Below are 17,578 nucleotides of genomic sequence, written 5' to 3' on the forward strand. Positions count from 1 at the left end.
CGCAGGATCTAATACACAATTTCAAACATTGTTTGATAAAATCACTGACCTGGTGCGACGCGCTGATGGCACCAAGGATTATCACAATTTCCTCCAGACTGCAGTTGAATCAAACATATTACCTCTCTAGCGCCTATCTCTCTCCAGCTAGGCTCCACCGAGCTGGACTCCACTCTGAGCCTGTCTGTCCCCGCTGTGGTGGTACTCCCGTCGATTTCTATCACATGGTTTTGCTATGCCCTGTGTTTGAAAACTTCTGTGCTGCGGTAGTGGGAGAATTAACTGAAGTACTTGGATGGGACTCCTTTAAGGCTTCTGTTGAGTGTCCTAGAGGACTCTGGAGGCATGAGGGCTAATCGATCCCCTGAGAACAGCCTTTACGGTCGCTAAACGTGCAATCGCCACTCGCTGGAATTCCCCTTCTCCTCCCACACTTTCACACTGGCGCAGAGGGGTGGACTGGTGTGAACAGCAGGAAAAACAAGTCTCTGAGGCAAGGGGGTGTCCCCTTAAGCACACTCGAGTGTGGGGGAAATGGCTGGGCTAATAACCTTGTGGCTTTGATTAGAGCCAGGAGTGCTGATGTTGTTGTTTTGTAACACAGTACTATATCAAATGAATGCCAATGGCCTGAGCAATTGCTGTGTATCTATATCAAACAAGCTAATCATGTGTGCTATGTTCTTACTTTCCTCTGCAAAAAATTCAATAAAATCTGTTTAGCAAAAAAAAACTACCAAGTACAGGCTGCTATAGCAGGTCTGTATCAACAAAAAAATTAAATAAACTTTAAACAAAGAAAACAGACAACTTTTTTATGGGCATAAATCTGGCATACAGCCACCGAAAACGAAACAGGAAGTGCTTAGTGATGGCAGCTCCTTTATGGTCATGTGATCATGACCGGTGGCTTGGATAGGTCAATCGCAAGTTTTGATACCTGGGATGAAAATGTGTATATGGAGCAGTTGCTCATCCTGTGAGGACTGGGATGAGGAGGACTGGCGAGAAAGGTAATGCACTTCTGCCTGCAATTACACACATGTAAAAGTACCCCAAGTATAGTTACACATGTCTAATTGCTTATGGCTATGAATACTCACAGAAAGCTCGGACTGTCGCTGCTTCCCGCGATTACTCCTAGAATTTTTGAGAGTCACAAGAAAATTATACATTTACTCAAAAAGTAGGTGTAAACCTACAAGAGTAAATATAAATTATTATTTGTTAATCAGGCCAACAATGTAAAATGGGCGTGTTCGAGACAAAGCATATAAAAATACAAATTCTTTCTGCCAGTCAGTTTCTCTATACATGCACAGAGGGCAGAACATTGCATTCATTCTTCTTTCTGCATTTCTCAGTTCTGAGAAAATGGAAACCTTTTTTGAATGACCAAAAAAAAAAAACATGCACATTCATTTTCCACCTGTATTGCTTCTGCCCAGGATCATTATTACAAAAAGTGACCTTGGCCTTCTGTTTACTTTCTTATTCAGCTCTTCTTAAGCATGTGATACAAAGCAAAGAAACCATAAGCGCCAAAGTAAACAGCACATTAGAAAATGATATGAACTAATGGAGAAAAACAGCCTGACTCAAAAACACGAGAGCTGGAAGAGTACATTAACTACCCCTATATTTTCATGGTTCATCCTACAATCAGGGCACTGTGTACACGTGAGACGGACTGGCTCATCCAAAGGTGGGTGACAGACTCTGCGGGACCTTTGTAGATTTCAGTTAGTGATCTGAGGCTTTAACGTCCTAGGACTTCGGTTTAGAACAAATTCACTTGCTTTTATTTAAAAAAAAAAAAAAATTAAAAAAAAGAGTACGGGCTATGAGAAGAATGATAAGAAGGGATGGCCTCCCACATGCCAGCTCCCCTCTTTGCTAAGTGTAGCTCGCCCCAGCTGCCTGGTTGGTCTTACACTGTTGTTATCGTTCTCATAGCCATTTTTACACTGCTGTTATGGTCCTCGTATTTGCTGTAGATAGCCTTTTCTGCTGTAACATTATGTCCTTGCCTTTAACATTGAATCTAGACGTTTAACTCTGTTTCTCCTTCTGAATAGCATTTAACTTTGTATTTCTTTAGCCGAACTGTACTCTCTGTTTTTACTTGCCGTTTTCACTGTATGCTTGGTATTTTCTGTTTTTCGGATTTCTCCGCCGCTCCCCCTGCTGCCAATCGCTGTTCCCACAGTTTTTCACTCACTTACACCCTCCCAGCGCCCCTCCGTCCTCCCAGGACCTACTTAATGGAGGCTGCAGCGTGTCCACGCAGGGGGAGCGCCACCGGCGCGCCAAAGGCAAGCCCATTTGCACCCGTCCAATCTGCATCCTACATAACATCAGGAACCCTGGTTCTCGCACCACCAGAATCTACACCACCACCGAGTTCCATGCCATGGTCCCCGCCACAGCTGCTGCCACACCTCGTCTCGATCTATGGTAGGACCTTTTGCCTGCCAGGCACTGCTTCTTCGCCGGCATCACCGGGGCACCCGCTCACACGGCAACCACTACCATGCCAACCACTACCACCACAGAACATTTCCACTGCCTTCTGATCAACGCACGATCTCTATGCAAAGACGCCACTGAAATCTGGGACACGATCTTCTCCCGCACCCCCGACATCATCTTCCTTACCGAGACCTGGCTTAACGCCGCATCTGCACCAGACACTGCCTCAGCAATGCCTGACGGCTGCAAGATAACACACCAAGTCAGTATCAACAAACATGGAGGTGGAAGAGCCATCATCCACAAGGATGCCATACACTGCACCACCACCACAGACAATGCCACCCCGATCATGGAGCATCTCAACTTCCAACTCCCACACTGATGGCAAAATCGCCATCAGAGGCACGCTTGCCTACAGACCTTCCGGACCTCACGCCAATTTCTGCAATGCCATCCCTGATTTCCCACCACAGCTCGCCATCGACTCCAAGCACTACTCCTTCCTCTGAGAACTCAATTCCACCTCGATGACCCTGACAACACCAACGCAGCCAAACTCCTTAAAAGCATTAGCACCCTCGGCCTCACTCAACTTGTCACCAAACCCACGCCCATCGCAGGACATAATCTCTACCCCATTCTCACAGCCAGCGGCAGAGTCAAGTATGGTCACGTCACCAAACTCACCTAAACAGACCATGCCTTCTTCCACTTCACCATCATAGGCTCTCCGGGCACCACCACCAAACCGCCCGGCACCCCTCACCAAAGGTGGAATAAAGTATCAGAGAGCCAATAGACCAATGCTCTCAACTCCTCCTACCCAAACATCTCGACCAACCTAGAATAGGCTGTCAAGAACTTCTCTGCCTTAATCGCTGATTGCACTGACAGAGATGCCCCCATCAAGCCCACAAAACCTAACAGACCCTTCACACAGGCATACTGGTATACCATGGAACTAAGAAGTATAAAACTCAACTGCAAGTAACTGGAAAGAATATGGCGCACCAGCAAAGACACCACAGACCGAACAGCCTACAATACATCGCTCTATCAATACCAACAACCCATAATAGCAAAGAGCTATTTAATATCGTCAGAGAGTTCTCCAACCCTCAGCCTTTGAAAACATCATCACCCCCTGCCAATAACTGTGTAACTCCCTGGCAGACTTCTTCCACAACAAGCTCTCCGAAATCTATAAAAACTTCAAGCCCCAACCTACTACCACTGACATCCTCATTACTCCCACAGAGGGAATTCCTCACCACCTGCTAACCACCTGGAACCAGCTTACCACTCAAAACATCACCGCTGACATGAATTCTGTCCACTGAGGAGCACCGACGGGCCCCTACCCCCAGCATGTCTTCAACCCTGAGAGCAAGACAATCAACAACAAACTCAACACCATCTTCAATGCATCCATCGCCAGGGCCATCTACCCCGATGAATGGAAAGATGCTGCAGTCAGACGTCTCCTCGAGAAACCGTCTGTCTACGCCAGTGAACTCAAAAACTTCCATCCCATCTCTCTGCTCCCCTTTCTCACAAAGGTCCACAAAAAAGCCATCAAGTGCCAACTCACGGAACACCTGGAGAACAACATCTACCAGTCTGGATTCCGCAACTACCTCAGCACAGAAACTGCCCTCATCGCTTCCACCAACAAAACCAGAGCATTTCTTGACCGAGGAGAAAAAGCAGCCCTGACTCTTCTCGACTTCTCAGTAGCTTTTGACACCGAATCCCACCATACTTTTATCAAGAGACTCCACCACACCGGAATGCAAGGGGACACCCTCATCAGTAGATCCCAGGGAATCTGCATGCCTCCCTACACCTCAGAAAACAAAAGCATCATCTGCGATGTCCCTCAAGGCTCATCACTCAGCCCACCCTGTTGAACAACTAAATGACCCCCTTGGCCGACATCGTCAGAACCCATAGACTAAACATCATATCCTACGCTAACGAAACCCAGCTGATCCTCTCGCTATCAGAAGAGCTCTCCAGCACGAGGACCAACTTCCACAGGTGCATGACGAGCATCACAGATTGGATGAAAGACAACTGCCTGAAACTCAACACAGAAAAAACAGAAGTACTGATCTTCGGGAACAACACCTCCACATGGAACAACTCCTAGTGGCCGACCGAACTAGGTCCATCACCCACGCCAACAAGCAAAGCCCACAACCTCGGCATCATCCTGGACAGCAAACACACCATGAAAAACCAGAGCAACACAATCTCCTCCACCTGCTTCCTCGCTCTTCGCATGCTCCGCACGATATTCAAATGGCTCCCGGTCAACACCAGACAAACCGTCACCCAAGCCATAATCACCAGCCAGCTAGACAAAGGCAACATACTTTACGTAGTAATAAACTTGCACCTCCTGAGCAGACTACAGACCATACAGAATTCTGCGGCCAGATTCATCCTCGACCTCTCCAAGCAGACCCACATCACGCCTCACCTCAGGAAGGTTCACTGACTCCCCATTCTGAAGAGATGCCACTTAAAGATACTGATTCACAAATACAGAGCCCTGCACAACAAAGGACCAGCATACATCAACCATTACCTGAATTTCCACCAACCTTCCAGAAAATTTGCTCTGCCTCCCTCCACCTTGCTCACACCCCTCGCATAGGTCGAAGCCGAAGTGGAGGTCGGTTCCTCTCCTACCTTGCGGTCAAGACCTGAAATGACCTCCCTTTTCACCTCCGCACAACTTTATAGTCTGCTCCAGGAAATCATTCTCAAGGAGTGACCAGGGACCAGAGTTAAGCTTTAACAAACAGCAAACATTTGCAATGCAATAGGTCTGGCATTTGTAAAGTTTAAAGTTGTTGGTACTGTAAATGGAAATGTTTTTTGCATGGTCTGGTCTGTTGTGCACCTTCAGACCCCATGAAAAGCCCCCTCCCCCACCGAGAGCATGGTCTGGTCTGTTGTGCACTCTCAGACCCTATGAAAAGCCCCTTCCCCCACCCGAGAGCATGGTCTGGTCTGTTGTGCACCCTCAGACCCCATGTGAAGCCCCGGGCTGGATTTCGACACCGCTGGACATCATTGCGTAAGCCGTGCTGGGCTCACCCGTGCCACACTTGGCGAGGTGCCCTCGAGGTATCGAGCCGGGCACCGAGCAGCTGTCAGCAGGCACAGGGCCAAGGTGCAGCACTTTGGAGAGGGGTAGGTTGGGTGTGACACTCCGGATCACTCTGCAGTCATTTACCTACCGTAAGTATGTAGCACCCCGGGAGGGTTCATCGGACCCTCGATACACGGCAGAGAAGCAGAGGCGGGCAGCCCCACATGTGATCGTGTGCGGAAGAGCACACTGCTCAGTCTTCTGAGGCGGGATTGAGTACATACCAGGTCTGTTCGTTCCACGTTCCAACCCATGGCACCTGTAACGTCCTGACTGCTGGCAGCTTCTAGGGTTTCACCGCTTTGAAGAGCTCTCAGTTTGTTGAGAGGGAAAGAACGGAAGCACAGCGTGATAAAGGAACTTCCCCAGGATCACACAGCCTGCCTGAGCGAGGAAGACAGATTATAATACAGATTTCCCAGTCACATAAAGAATGATGTAAACACTAAACCACAGGATTGCTGCATTTGTTCCTCAGGCTACGAGTCTGTGACCTCACATGGGTTTCCCTACACATTTACTCCAGGGAATGCATGGACAAGTTATTGTCATGGGCACTAAAACTCAGCTATGTACCCAGGAGACGATACAGCTAAGGTGGGTGTTATGCACAAACCAACATCCTTCTTCCTGACGAGAACGGAGTCTAAATGTAGCACATCGGAATATTTTTCATTTTTCCTAACGTCCCGTTACCTTTAAGGAAGGGCCATGCATAATTAAATGTTCCGGTCCCTGCACGCACAGACGCTAGTTACCACAGTTAGGTTGAGACGGAGGCAACGGGCGATAACAGAAAAAAGGAGAAACAGGAGGCAGAGGGCGAGAAAAAATGAGAGAGACAGCGGGGAAAAAAACAGGGGAAAATGCACTAACTTCGTATGATGGCAAAGTGAATACATATCTCTGTTGTGGCAGTGTGAGTACACACTCGACATATTGTCACATTATCACAAGCTGCGTGCACAGTTCACGAAGACTGCTCCAATTACACAGCTGACATGCAGTCTGAGAGCGATGTGGGAGGACAGCCCCCTCCGACACGGGTATCACATGCAACGGTGTGCAGGTCAGGAGATTATTTGGAGCTGAGGGTACATGACAGTTGTTACCTACCCTTATTGCATTCCGAATGCAGAGCTTTAGCTTCCAGGGAAATAGCTGCAGGCAATTGAATCGCACACAAATTCAGTGTGGAGAGAGCTAGGTACACATGCCGGAGCTCTGCCCGCGCGAGACTATTTTCTCACTGCCCAAACAGGATTAGACGATATACAAGAGGTCAAACATCTCCCGAGAGGAATCTCGGATCACTCACCCTTACTGTTAACATACTCTTCTCGCCTCCTGGGTAGGAGATGCATTTACCCTATCTACCCAGGATATCTAAAAGTTCCACAGATTAGGAAAATTATGTACAAGACCACGAAGCACTACTTTCAGGACAACGCTCATACAGTAGAGTCTCCACTTATCCTTTGGGAGGCTTACAAGGCAGTTATACGTTGGCAGGCCATCTCAACGATCACTGCACATAAGCTAGTGCAGGCGCAACAAGTATTAGACTTGGAACGTGCGGTAGACCGCGCGGAGGGGTGATCATGCAGCCGACCCCAACGGCGCCAACACCCATGCTCTACACTTAGCTCGACAAGCGTACAGGGAACATGTTTGGGAGGTGTCCAAGACACGAATCACGAAAACACGTCATACGATATACAAAGTTGGGGACAAAGCTGGAAAGTTACTGGCATGGCTAGGCAAAAAGGAGAGGGCCAGTAGATGGGTGGCACACCTTCGGTTATCCGGATAGACTATTTTCTCACTGCCCAAACAGGATTAGATGATATACAAGAGGTCAAACATCTCCCTAGAGGAATCTCGGATCACTCACCCTTACTGTTAACATACTCTTCTCGCCTCCTGGGTAGGAGACGAATTTACCCTATCTACCCAGGATATCTAAAAGTTCCACAGATTAGGAAAATTATGCACAAGACCACGAAGCACTACTTTCAGGACAACGCTCATACAGTAGAGTCTCCACTTATCCTTTGGGAGGCTTACAAGGCAGTTATACGTTGGCAGGCCATCTCAACGATCACTGCACATAAGCAAGCGCAGGCGTAACAAGTATTAGACTTGGAACGTGCGGTAGACCGTGCGGAGGGTGATCATGCAGCCAACCCCAATGGCGCCAACACCCATGCTCTACACTTAGCTCGACAAGCGTACAGGGAACATGTATGGGAGGTGTCCAAGACACGAATCACGAAAACACGTCATACGATATACAAAGTTGGGGACAAAGCTGGAAAGCTACTGGCATGGCTAGACAAAAAGGAGAGGGCCAGTAGATGGGTGGCGCACCTTCGGTTATCCACCGGGGAGACAATAGTAGACCCAAATGATATCGCAAAGACATTTGCGCATCATTTCGAGACAGTATACACTCCTATGGCAACGACAACAGTCGAAGAAAATCTAGACTTCTTACAAGACATACAGCTCCCACGGTTAACCTCACAAGACGCACAACTACTAGAAGTGGATCTTACCACTGAGGAAATCGCCGCGGCCATCAGGGGCCTCCAGCCTGGGAAGGCGTTGGGACCCAATGGGATCCAAATGGAATGGTATAAAAAGAGAGACGGACACACTGGTACCGCACTTATTAAGAATGTACAAGGCTAGTTTAGAGGAAGGAATGCTCCCGCGAGACCAGAGGGTGGCTACACTCATAGCGATACTCAAACCCGGTAAATCCCCTCAGCAGTGCTCCTCCTACCGGGCGATCTCACTCCTCAACGCGGAAGCGAAGATACTAGCAAAGGCGCTAGCGACCAGACTGCAACCCCACTTAAAGACGCTCATACATCCGGACCAGTCCGGATTTATGCCGGGCAGGAACACAGCAATGAACCTCAGACGCCTACACGGTATATTAGCCAGTGCGCCGGACATACAGGAAGAGGCGGTCATCCTATCCTTAGATGCCAGTATGGCCTTTGACCGGGTAGAGTGGCCATTTCTTTTTGCGGTACTGCGGCGCTTTGGGTTTGGACCCAAAATCTGCGCATGGATAAAGCTGCTATACTCGCAGCCGCTGGCGCAGGTAGCGGTCAACGGGCGACTGTCGGAAGACTATCCGCTGGGGCGAGGGACTAGACAGGGCTGCCCCCTCTCCCCTTTGCTATTTGCGTTGGTTTTGGAGCCGCATGGATACGGGCGGACCCGGTGGTAAAAGGACTGAAATGGACAGATGACTGGGAGGACCGGATCTCCCTCTACGCAGATGACATTTTGCTATATTTGACACACCCGGAGCGCTCCCTCAACTGCCTGTTAGACATTTGCGCCGCATATGGTAGAGTCTCTGGTTACTCCATTAACTGGAACAAATCAGTGTTATACATACTCAACGGCCCTTCCCCACGCCTGCCCAGAGGGGCTGAGATACAGATAGCAACTGACGGATTCAAGTATCTTGGCATCCACCTCACGTCGAACCACGCGCACTTTACAGAGCACAACTTGCTCCCGCCGCTGAAGAGGCTGAAGAGTGACGTTCGAAGCTGGCACTCCCTCCCGCTGACAATGCTGGGGAGGGCTGCACTGTTTAAAATGATGGAACTCCCCCGGTTTCGTTATGCAATACAAAACACACCCATGCCAATACCCGACTCATACTTCAAAGCCATTGCGGCGGAGGTGGGTCACCTACTGTGGGAGGGGAAGCCTCACCGTATAGCTATTAGTAAACTAATGCGGAGCTGGTATGACGGTGGCATTGCGCTACCAAACATCCATCTATATTATTGGGCCTCCCAACTTTTAGTGATCAATCAATGGTTACACGCCCCCCAGGACGAACCGGCTCTCCGCATGGATAGACACCTGTTTGGTACGGACGGAATAATGGGCGCCCTTTATGATAAAGCCAAGATAAACAAATTGATCGGTCCAATGGCACACACGGTGCAGGTTTGGTACAGGGAACAAAGGGCACTGGGATGGGAAGGGACGATAACTCAACATACACCACTATGGGACTCTCCCCGGTTTGGCAGGCTGCGTAAGAGCAAAGGTTTTAAGCAGTGGGACCTGATGGGCATTTCCAGGGTGGGCGACCTTTGGAAAAAGGGAGAGGTGGTCACCTTTGCGCAACTCCAATCCACGTATCAAATGGCAGGGCCAGAGCAATACCGATACATACAAATAAAACATGCCCTTACTAGGGCCATACCTCCAGGAAGTGCTCTGCCCGAGTCCTCACCACTGGAGGACCGTTTGCTAACTGACACTTTAGCCAAAAAATCAATTTCATTAACATATCGGAAACTGGTCAATAACCAGAAGGACCCCACGCAGACCCTTAGGGAGAGGTGGCAGGCGGAGATAGGTGTGCTTGACGAGCAGGATTGGCAAGAGGTGCTTGCGTCCCCACGAGAAGTTGCGACCCCCTCCAGACTGAAGCTTGTGCAGCTAAAAATACTACATAGAACATATTACACAAGATCGACACTTCACAAAATAGGGAAGGCAGACACGCCACTTTGCCTTAGAGGTTGTGGGTCTATAGGTACATTCTACCACAAGATCTGGGACTGTCCAGGCATTCAACGGTACTGGGGGGGCGGTGTTGGCCACGGTGACCCAAGTCTGTGGGGTTGATGTCCTCCCTGAGCCACGCAGATGTCTACTTAATATGTGGGAGCCAACGGCTCTCGACCATGCAGCGCAGGAATGGGTGACACTGACCATCGCATTCGCCAAGCGAAACATCGCACAACACTGGGGAGCACTGACAAGCCCCACCCATGAGCAATGGTGCCAAAACCTTTATGGCGCCATGGTGGCGGAAAAGGCAGTTTTTATTAATAGGGGATGCCCCCGAAAATGGGCACGGGTATGGGGAAAATGGAACACCTTTCGGGGAAACATATGTGCCCCCCCACCCGAAGACTCAGAACCGGACTTGAGCGACTAAATTTGCGATGAGATACCCACTGGGGGTCCCTGTGGAAGGGGAGGAATACATTGTGCGAACTGTATTATAAGAGAGTTGATCTGACCGTATTTCAATCTATACTGAAGACTGTAAATGGATGGCGCGATGTATGTGATGTTAACCAATGACTGTACTAATTAGAATGATGTATTGCTCGATTTTGGTATTAAGGAATGATAACAAATAAAAACATTTATAAAAAATAAAAAAAAATTAAAAAATGACCTGCCTTTACAACGCAGTCACTACTCCGACTGCGACTTTACCACCGGTTACTTTAACCCCCAAGTCTTTACAACAACTTGCTTTAGGGGGCGCGTTGTTGGACTGGTGTTGGATTTGTAAGTCCAACACCTTCCTTACTGTTGCGTGGACTGGAGTTGAAATACAATTTATACTATTCCAAAGTCTAGCGCCCCCTATGGCAAGTCATTGTAACGACATGCGTGGTGAAATAACATGTGGTAATGTCGCAGTCGGGGAATTGTAAAGGTATGTGGGGGAAATGCATGTGGGGTTCCGTCATACAACCCTCTGACCATGATAACAGCATAGAACAAATAAACATTAATAGATATTTGTAAAGAAACCAATGGTGCATTTTAGTTCAGCCTATGTATTAGGGATGTAAATTGCATCTCAAAACATTTATGTTTGTTTTCTAGAAATCTGGATAGAATGTATACACGTGAAGGAAGGACAACCTTTTAAAAGCTTTTTATTGTCCTTTTGACAGAGTGCATGTTTACTAAATGTCTGATATAAACATCTGATTTTAAATAGAACTATTACAATAAATGCAAGGTTCTTGGTCTGCAGACCCCTTGGGGTTCACAACACCTACTGAAGGGGTTCACTACTTGAGAAACCTAAGGATTATTCGTTGATTAATAAAGCCTATATACATCCAAAGTGCTAAATTGAAAATGTTAAAAAGATCTGTAAATGTAAAGGAATTTGAAATTGGAAGAGGTGGCGGCTCGCAAGGAACAGTGGTGGGGAGTGGGGTAATTAAACATTAGATTTTTTTAATGAACTTACCTTGTCACTGCACGCCTCGCCAGCCGCTACAAGCATCTTCTCCTTCTGCTGGAAGCTCCGGAAGCACTCAAGCTTCTGGGGGCCCCACGCCAATCACAACGCTGCAGGAGCAACGTCGCGATTGGTCTGAGCGTCCTTTGAACACTCAGGCAGTGCCTGGGAGGCTGGGAATGTTCTCCACGGGGCTGTGCAACACAGCCCAAACAAGAACATGCCAAGTGTGCATGACGTTTTGGCCAGCCCTTTAGGGCTGGGCAAACCGTCATGAACAGTGCAAACCACTCCTCCCCTGCTCCGCCGTCACGGAGCCAGCCCCGCTCCGACTCCCGCATAGAAAATAAAAATTATTATAACGTCATATTAATATCATTTTCTTTCTCTTTTTTGCACTGCTGAAATAGCAGTGGGGCGACGCGCCTCCGCCTTAGCGGAGGAGCAGCCACTGATTGGAAGCTAATCATTTACTTGGTATCCTTGGCTTGGTTTGTGGTAGCACAGAAAGCACAGCAAACAGAATCTAGCATAGACGATTGGTAGCCTCAGTTGAAGTACGGGAATCTGACAAACTGAAGAGATGCATTAGAAGCAAAAAAGACAAAGTGATAGACTAGATGCTAGCATGTTTCATTATAGTTTATAAAGACCGTCACATTTTGAAAAGCTCTTTTAAGTCAGTATTAAAATTTTAATGTAGGATTTTTTTGTGTGAAATAAATAAAATATTTCAATAACTTGTATTTGTTTGATCTACACTTGTTTCTGTATTCTTGTGTGTTTCAGAGGCAAATAATAGAAATTGCTTAGGCTATGTGCACAGCATCCATTAATGATTCAGTGAGAGTCAACAGAAGTCAAATGGTCAAGAAACCAAATGAATCACAAAGTAAACTTTCTGCAGCACATTCGAACTGTGCAATGTTTGGACTATATTGCAGGAGGGGAGGAAAATGTCAGGTCAAACTTGAATGAGAAGAGGATATTCACTGTTTAGCCAAGGGCAGGGGCATCAACTAACCTGCTGGGTGCCCAAACATAATCCCGATCAAGTATCTGTAACCCCAGCTCTCCAGTGTCTCCACTTAGTGCCAAGACCACAACCTGAATGGACAATAATTACCAGTCCTAGAGATCAGATATTTGTTTTACTAGGACTTAAAAGAAGAAGGTGATCAAGAACCAATACTTTTTCCAAACTCTTCTCATGGGCATACTCTAAGCCTACTGGAATGTAAGTACAGTAGAATCGAGATACTGAGAGATTCCTTTTGGGAATAGTTATTTAGGTTCCATGGCCCCAATTGTTTTAGGTTATTCTTAGATCAACAAACCTACCAATTAGAAACCCAGATATTTGTTTAAATGTACCAATTGTGAAGTCTTAGATGGATGTGCCTCGCAAGGGAGTATTGGCAAGTATAAATCTACATTTGCCGGGATTATTAAGATCTCCAGCTTTGTATCCACCGAGAGTCAAACATTTTGGCCTACCAGAAGTGTCGCTGGTCTAGTAAGCTTGCTAAAGGAACGACGAACCAGCACATAGAGGGAACAATTTTCCATCATAGAGGATCCCCAACCACTGCTTATGCGGAGCTGTGAAGACTGCACTTGTCTGAAAATGAAGCTATAGTTACAAGGCCTTTCTTTAAATACTGAAGTCATCAGTATGAAGCCGGGTCCTAAGTAGTGCATCAGTTGGCTGCAATCATTCATTGAGATTGGGCTGGTCAGTAGAGCTGTGAGCTGATATCCAATAATCGCTTATCTTCAAGCAGGTAGAAGCCGTTAACCTGGCGTCTTGAGGAAGACAAACAACAAGATATGAAGAGAAAGTTTGGATCCATCCATACAACTTGCCCACAACAGACATGAAAATGTGACAGTAAAACATTACTGCTAACAAAGCCTGAAAATTAACTGAGACCAACTTGTGGATTGAAGCTGGGATGTTATTGGTGCACTTTCAAAATAACCTTAATAATCTTGTGAGAACATGGAGCTAGACAAGACATTGCACCCTTCTTGGGACTACGCCCAGCACCACTTCTGCCTAGCCCTATTCTGTTTGGCTGTTGAGATCGGGGGACACTAAAGTGCTGCACCAGGCATCGCAGTATACCTATTTTTGTCGCAGTATACCTATTTTTGCCTGACATGGCCATGCTAAGGGGAGGCCTTAGGACCGTGGTCCTCAAAGTACAGCCCGGGGGCCACATGCGGCCCCCTCTTGACCTTTATATGAGGCCACCAGGTGAACGACTACACAGGGCTGCTGTTTACTTCGGAAAGCACTAAACATTCAAAAATATGTAAAATAATTTGGAAATCGTTTATCTGGCCGGCGGTGTGCACACAGGTTTGGCGGTCTTGGAGAGGGTCTGTGGCGTGGCGGCCCGCTCCAGGACCACCAAACCCATAATCTTAGTGTCCATTCAGTTAGTAGCTCTTCTTTGTGGATAAAAGCCATTTCACAGACCTCCTTATTGAGAAGTTAAGTTCTGACAGGGCATGCACACACCTATGTGCATGTCAGGGTGCTGCTGCTGTTTTCAAGTTGCAGTGCTTGATGTAAGTGGGTGACGGGGAAGCCCCAGTTGCTCCCGTGGGTCTCTAGGGTGCTATGACCATAAAAACAAGAGTAGTGTCTTTATGGAAACGTCCCTGTAAAATGAAAAGCAACACTTGGCTTAAAACAGGCAGCGCTGCCCTGGCGCTGTTGTAAAAAATACTGACTTTAAAAGATTATAGATCAGATTTACAAAGAATACACATACATAACATCCATACACCTACTCCTACAAAAAGGTGTAAATTTATGATTTTTTGAACTGCACACATTTTCTCCGTAGTACACCTGGAACATACTCTACTATAATATTGTTTTAAATATTGGTCAACTTTATATTTACTATTCCATATATATGTACCTTGAAGATATATAGAGAGTTAAGAATAGTAATCTAATATATATATATATACATATACACACACACATTAACAATACAAGGTAGGCGTTACTCTGGCTATGATATTCGTGTAGGGCAGTATTTTCATATATGATATTTTGCCACGCATCCGTCTAGAGATGTGACATCTGCTCTTTACCAATGTAAATTTGCTTTCTTTCCCCTTGTTTTCTGCACATCAGGAAATATAATTTCCTCTGCTATGCCATACATTTTTCGGGGTGTTCCGTACACCATTCCCTCCTGAAAGGGAAGCAGTGCAGTACTAAAACCATTTACATTTACCAAGTATTAATTTGTGGATTTTTGACAGGTGTTATTGGAGCCATTGTCTGCCGGGAATATATGTTTATTTATGGATGGGATATGGCATTGTGGATCAGGCCAGAAAAGTCAGTTGATGTACAGCATAATCTGAAAACTCATTTAACATCAGAGCAGGACTCTACTGAAATCCGAGCTTGATGACTTACTTTTGAAATGTGTATATTATACCGAGTTTGGTACCACACTGCTGCAGTTTCTTGTCACTGTACTAGACAGGAGCTACCATTACACAACATGCGTTCTTAAGACAATAATATTCACTTTTTTGACATTCAGAGATTCAAGATAATCATTTCCATGATTATCTTATCTTCCAAATCACACTGTTGTGCACATTTACCCTACCAAACAGGGATCATCATTTCCTAACTGTGTCAAGATTCTATTTAACTATTATGGTAAGTAACTTCTTATGTTTAGGCAATGTATTCTTTTTCAGCTGTGGGCACCACCATTCACTATGTGGACTTAATTGAGCAATAAAAAAAACTGTAATAAAAACGATTCTGGAACATACATTGCAACAAAATCATTCTATGAATCCATAATGTTGTTTGATTTTAAGAGAGAATTGCAGGCGCTGCGACTTTTCCAGAGAACTTAGACCAAATCCAAAACACAAAGAGATCCTCTTGTGATGTTGGCCTGCATGCGGGGAATGGCGTGCAGTATACCATACATGGACCCTACTGGTGCATCCCTCGGCTGCTCACCATGCTGTATGATGCCATGCTCCAGGAGTCTTCGGCTAAGCTGCTCAGCCTCACTTCTTGTTGTGGCCTCCCCTTCTTGGATCAACCAATCAATAAAGTCAGACGCCATGAAAGTCCGCTCATACTTCACACCTTCCTCTTCCCGCGGCTGTAGGAGCACACTTTCTGAATTCATCAGTCTGCAAAGAAAGTAAACACATAAAGACAGTGATATCATAAGTACTAGAAATGAATTATTAGATACATTTTTTAATTAAAAAGCTGGAGTGTGCAATCCCTAAGTTACCAGGGCATGATTTTGATAGACAGGCGCTACGTCACAAATGTGAAGGATATCCCGTCCGTCTTATTACAAGTGCATTACTTCCTAGTAACACCCAAAATCAAAATCCCTCCTGACATTCTGACTTCTGTTTCCCCGGCTAGCAACATAAGCATTCTATGTTTTTGACTCCTTACTCCTGATAAGGGCGGGATTGAATGTATTTCCTGCATAGAAGGTGAAGGGAAAGGGAACATTCTCAAAAATTATGGAAATGTGGGGGGAGGGAATCCTCCATGCGGGATGTCATTTTCCTTGTGGAGAAAAAAGAAACATAAAAGTTAGCAGTGTACTGCACTTTCTCAGTAGATTTTCCCATGTGCACTTATTCGTGAGAAAGTGGAATTCACAAATGTTTTCCGAGAGCACAGCTGGAGCCTGTGACTGTCAAAGGTTCTAGACTTGAAGGAACAAATTAAAGACTTCCTTTAGTAAAAATCGGGCCTGCTGACCCTAAAGCATGTCCCAGGCCTAGTAAGGGATGCAGAGGAACAGCAACATTCTTTTAGAGATGGCTCAGTGACAAGAGGCAGCGTTTACACATTTATGAATGTTGTGGCATTGAAAGGCAATTTAATAATCTTCTGTCTCTAAACAGCTCTGCTACCTGCATTTATAACTCAGCTTCCTATTAACTGTACTGTTGAATGTTAACTCTCCTCTTGCCCCATCCATGTGGGGTTTGATCTGAGTTCTGCAAACTATGGTGACTTATTTGAGTTCCGAGCACGTGCGACCTTTAGCCATGTTGAACATGTTGTATAAGTCGAAGGGGGGTATATTTGCCTTATACAAGTCAAAATAGTTCCCACACCAGTAATTAAAAATCTTGTGGGGTAGCCCTACTAACATATAGAGACTTCCTGGATGAGGTTTTGAATGTGAAAACAGGTGGCGTAGGAAGACCAGTAGTGTTGATGCTTAAATTAGGGGAATATACCTTGACAGTAGTGAATATGTATGCTACCAACTAAGGAAGGGAGAAATTATTCAAAAATACCACAGCAGAGTTCCTTCAAAAGGCAGAATAGGATCTAATTGATGGTAATCTGGGTGGGGCTCTGTCAGGATTGTGGAAAACATTCACTCCGAGGTAACGGAATGTGTCATATTGCCAAAGCAAACCCGAGTGGCATGAACTCTCTTGCTCCAACTCAGGGAATCTGTGTGGGGTTTAAAGACAAGACTTAGTCCAGATCACCCTCAAGCCAGAGGCTCCACCAAAAGCATCCAGCACCTCAATCACCTCAGGCAAGTCCCTATGGAAATCCCCGGGATATATTAAATCATTGTCCACATAAAGCAAGACCACCTCCCTGGACAGACTGCTCTATATGCCCAATTGCTTGCCTTAATGACGAAACAGACCTGCCAGTGTCTCCAGAGCCGAAGAACAGATAAATAGGCATAGCAGATACCCCTCTAGGGTGCCCCTGTGCACACGGAATGGCGCCGACATTTCTCTGCCGGTGTGCACTCTAGCAGCCGGGTTCCTTATACAGGAGATCGATCCACAGCAATATCTCTGGGCCCACACCCATGCGCTGCAGCACTCCAAGC

The 17,578-nt window shown here is 46.3% G+C and overlaps 1 protein-coding gene across 1 annotated transcript in view; it reads right to left on the bottom strand.

The window, feature by feature from the left end:
• The window catches only part of DEPTOR (DEP domain containing MTOR interacting protein), a 652,417-nt gene that overhangs the window by 157,506 nt on the left and 477,333 nt on the right, over positions 1-17,578 (bottom strand). The window contains exon 5 of the mRNA XM_085605045.1: positions 15,697-15,875. Within this exon, the coding sequence (XP_085461171.1) occupies positions 15,697-15,875 (179 nt within the window). The remainder of the gene's footprint in view (positions 1-15,696; positions 15,876-17,578) is intronic.

Source organism: Triturus cristatus, chromosome 5_1 (genome assembly GCF_964204655.1).
Source record: "Triturus cristatus chromosome 5_1, aTriCri1.1, whole genome shotgun sequence".
Classification (NCBI taxonomy): Eukaryota; Metazoa; Chordata; class Amphibia; order Caudata; family Salamandridae; genus Triturus; species Triturus cristatus.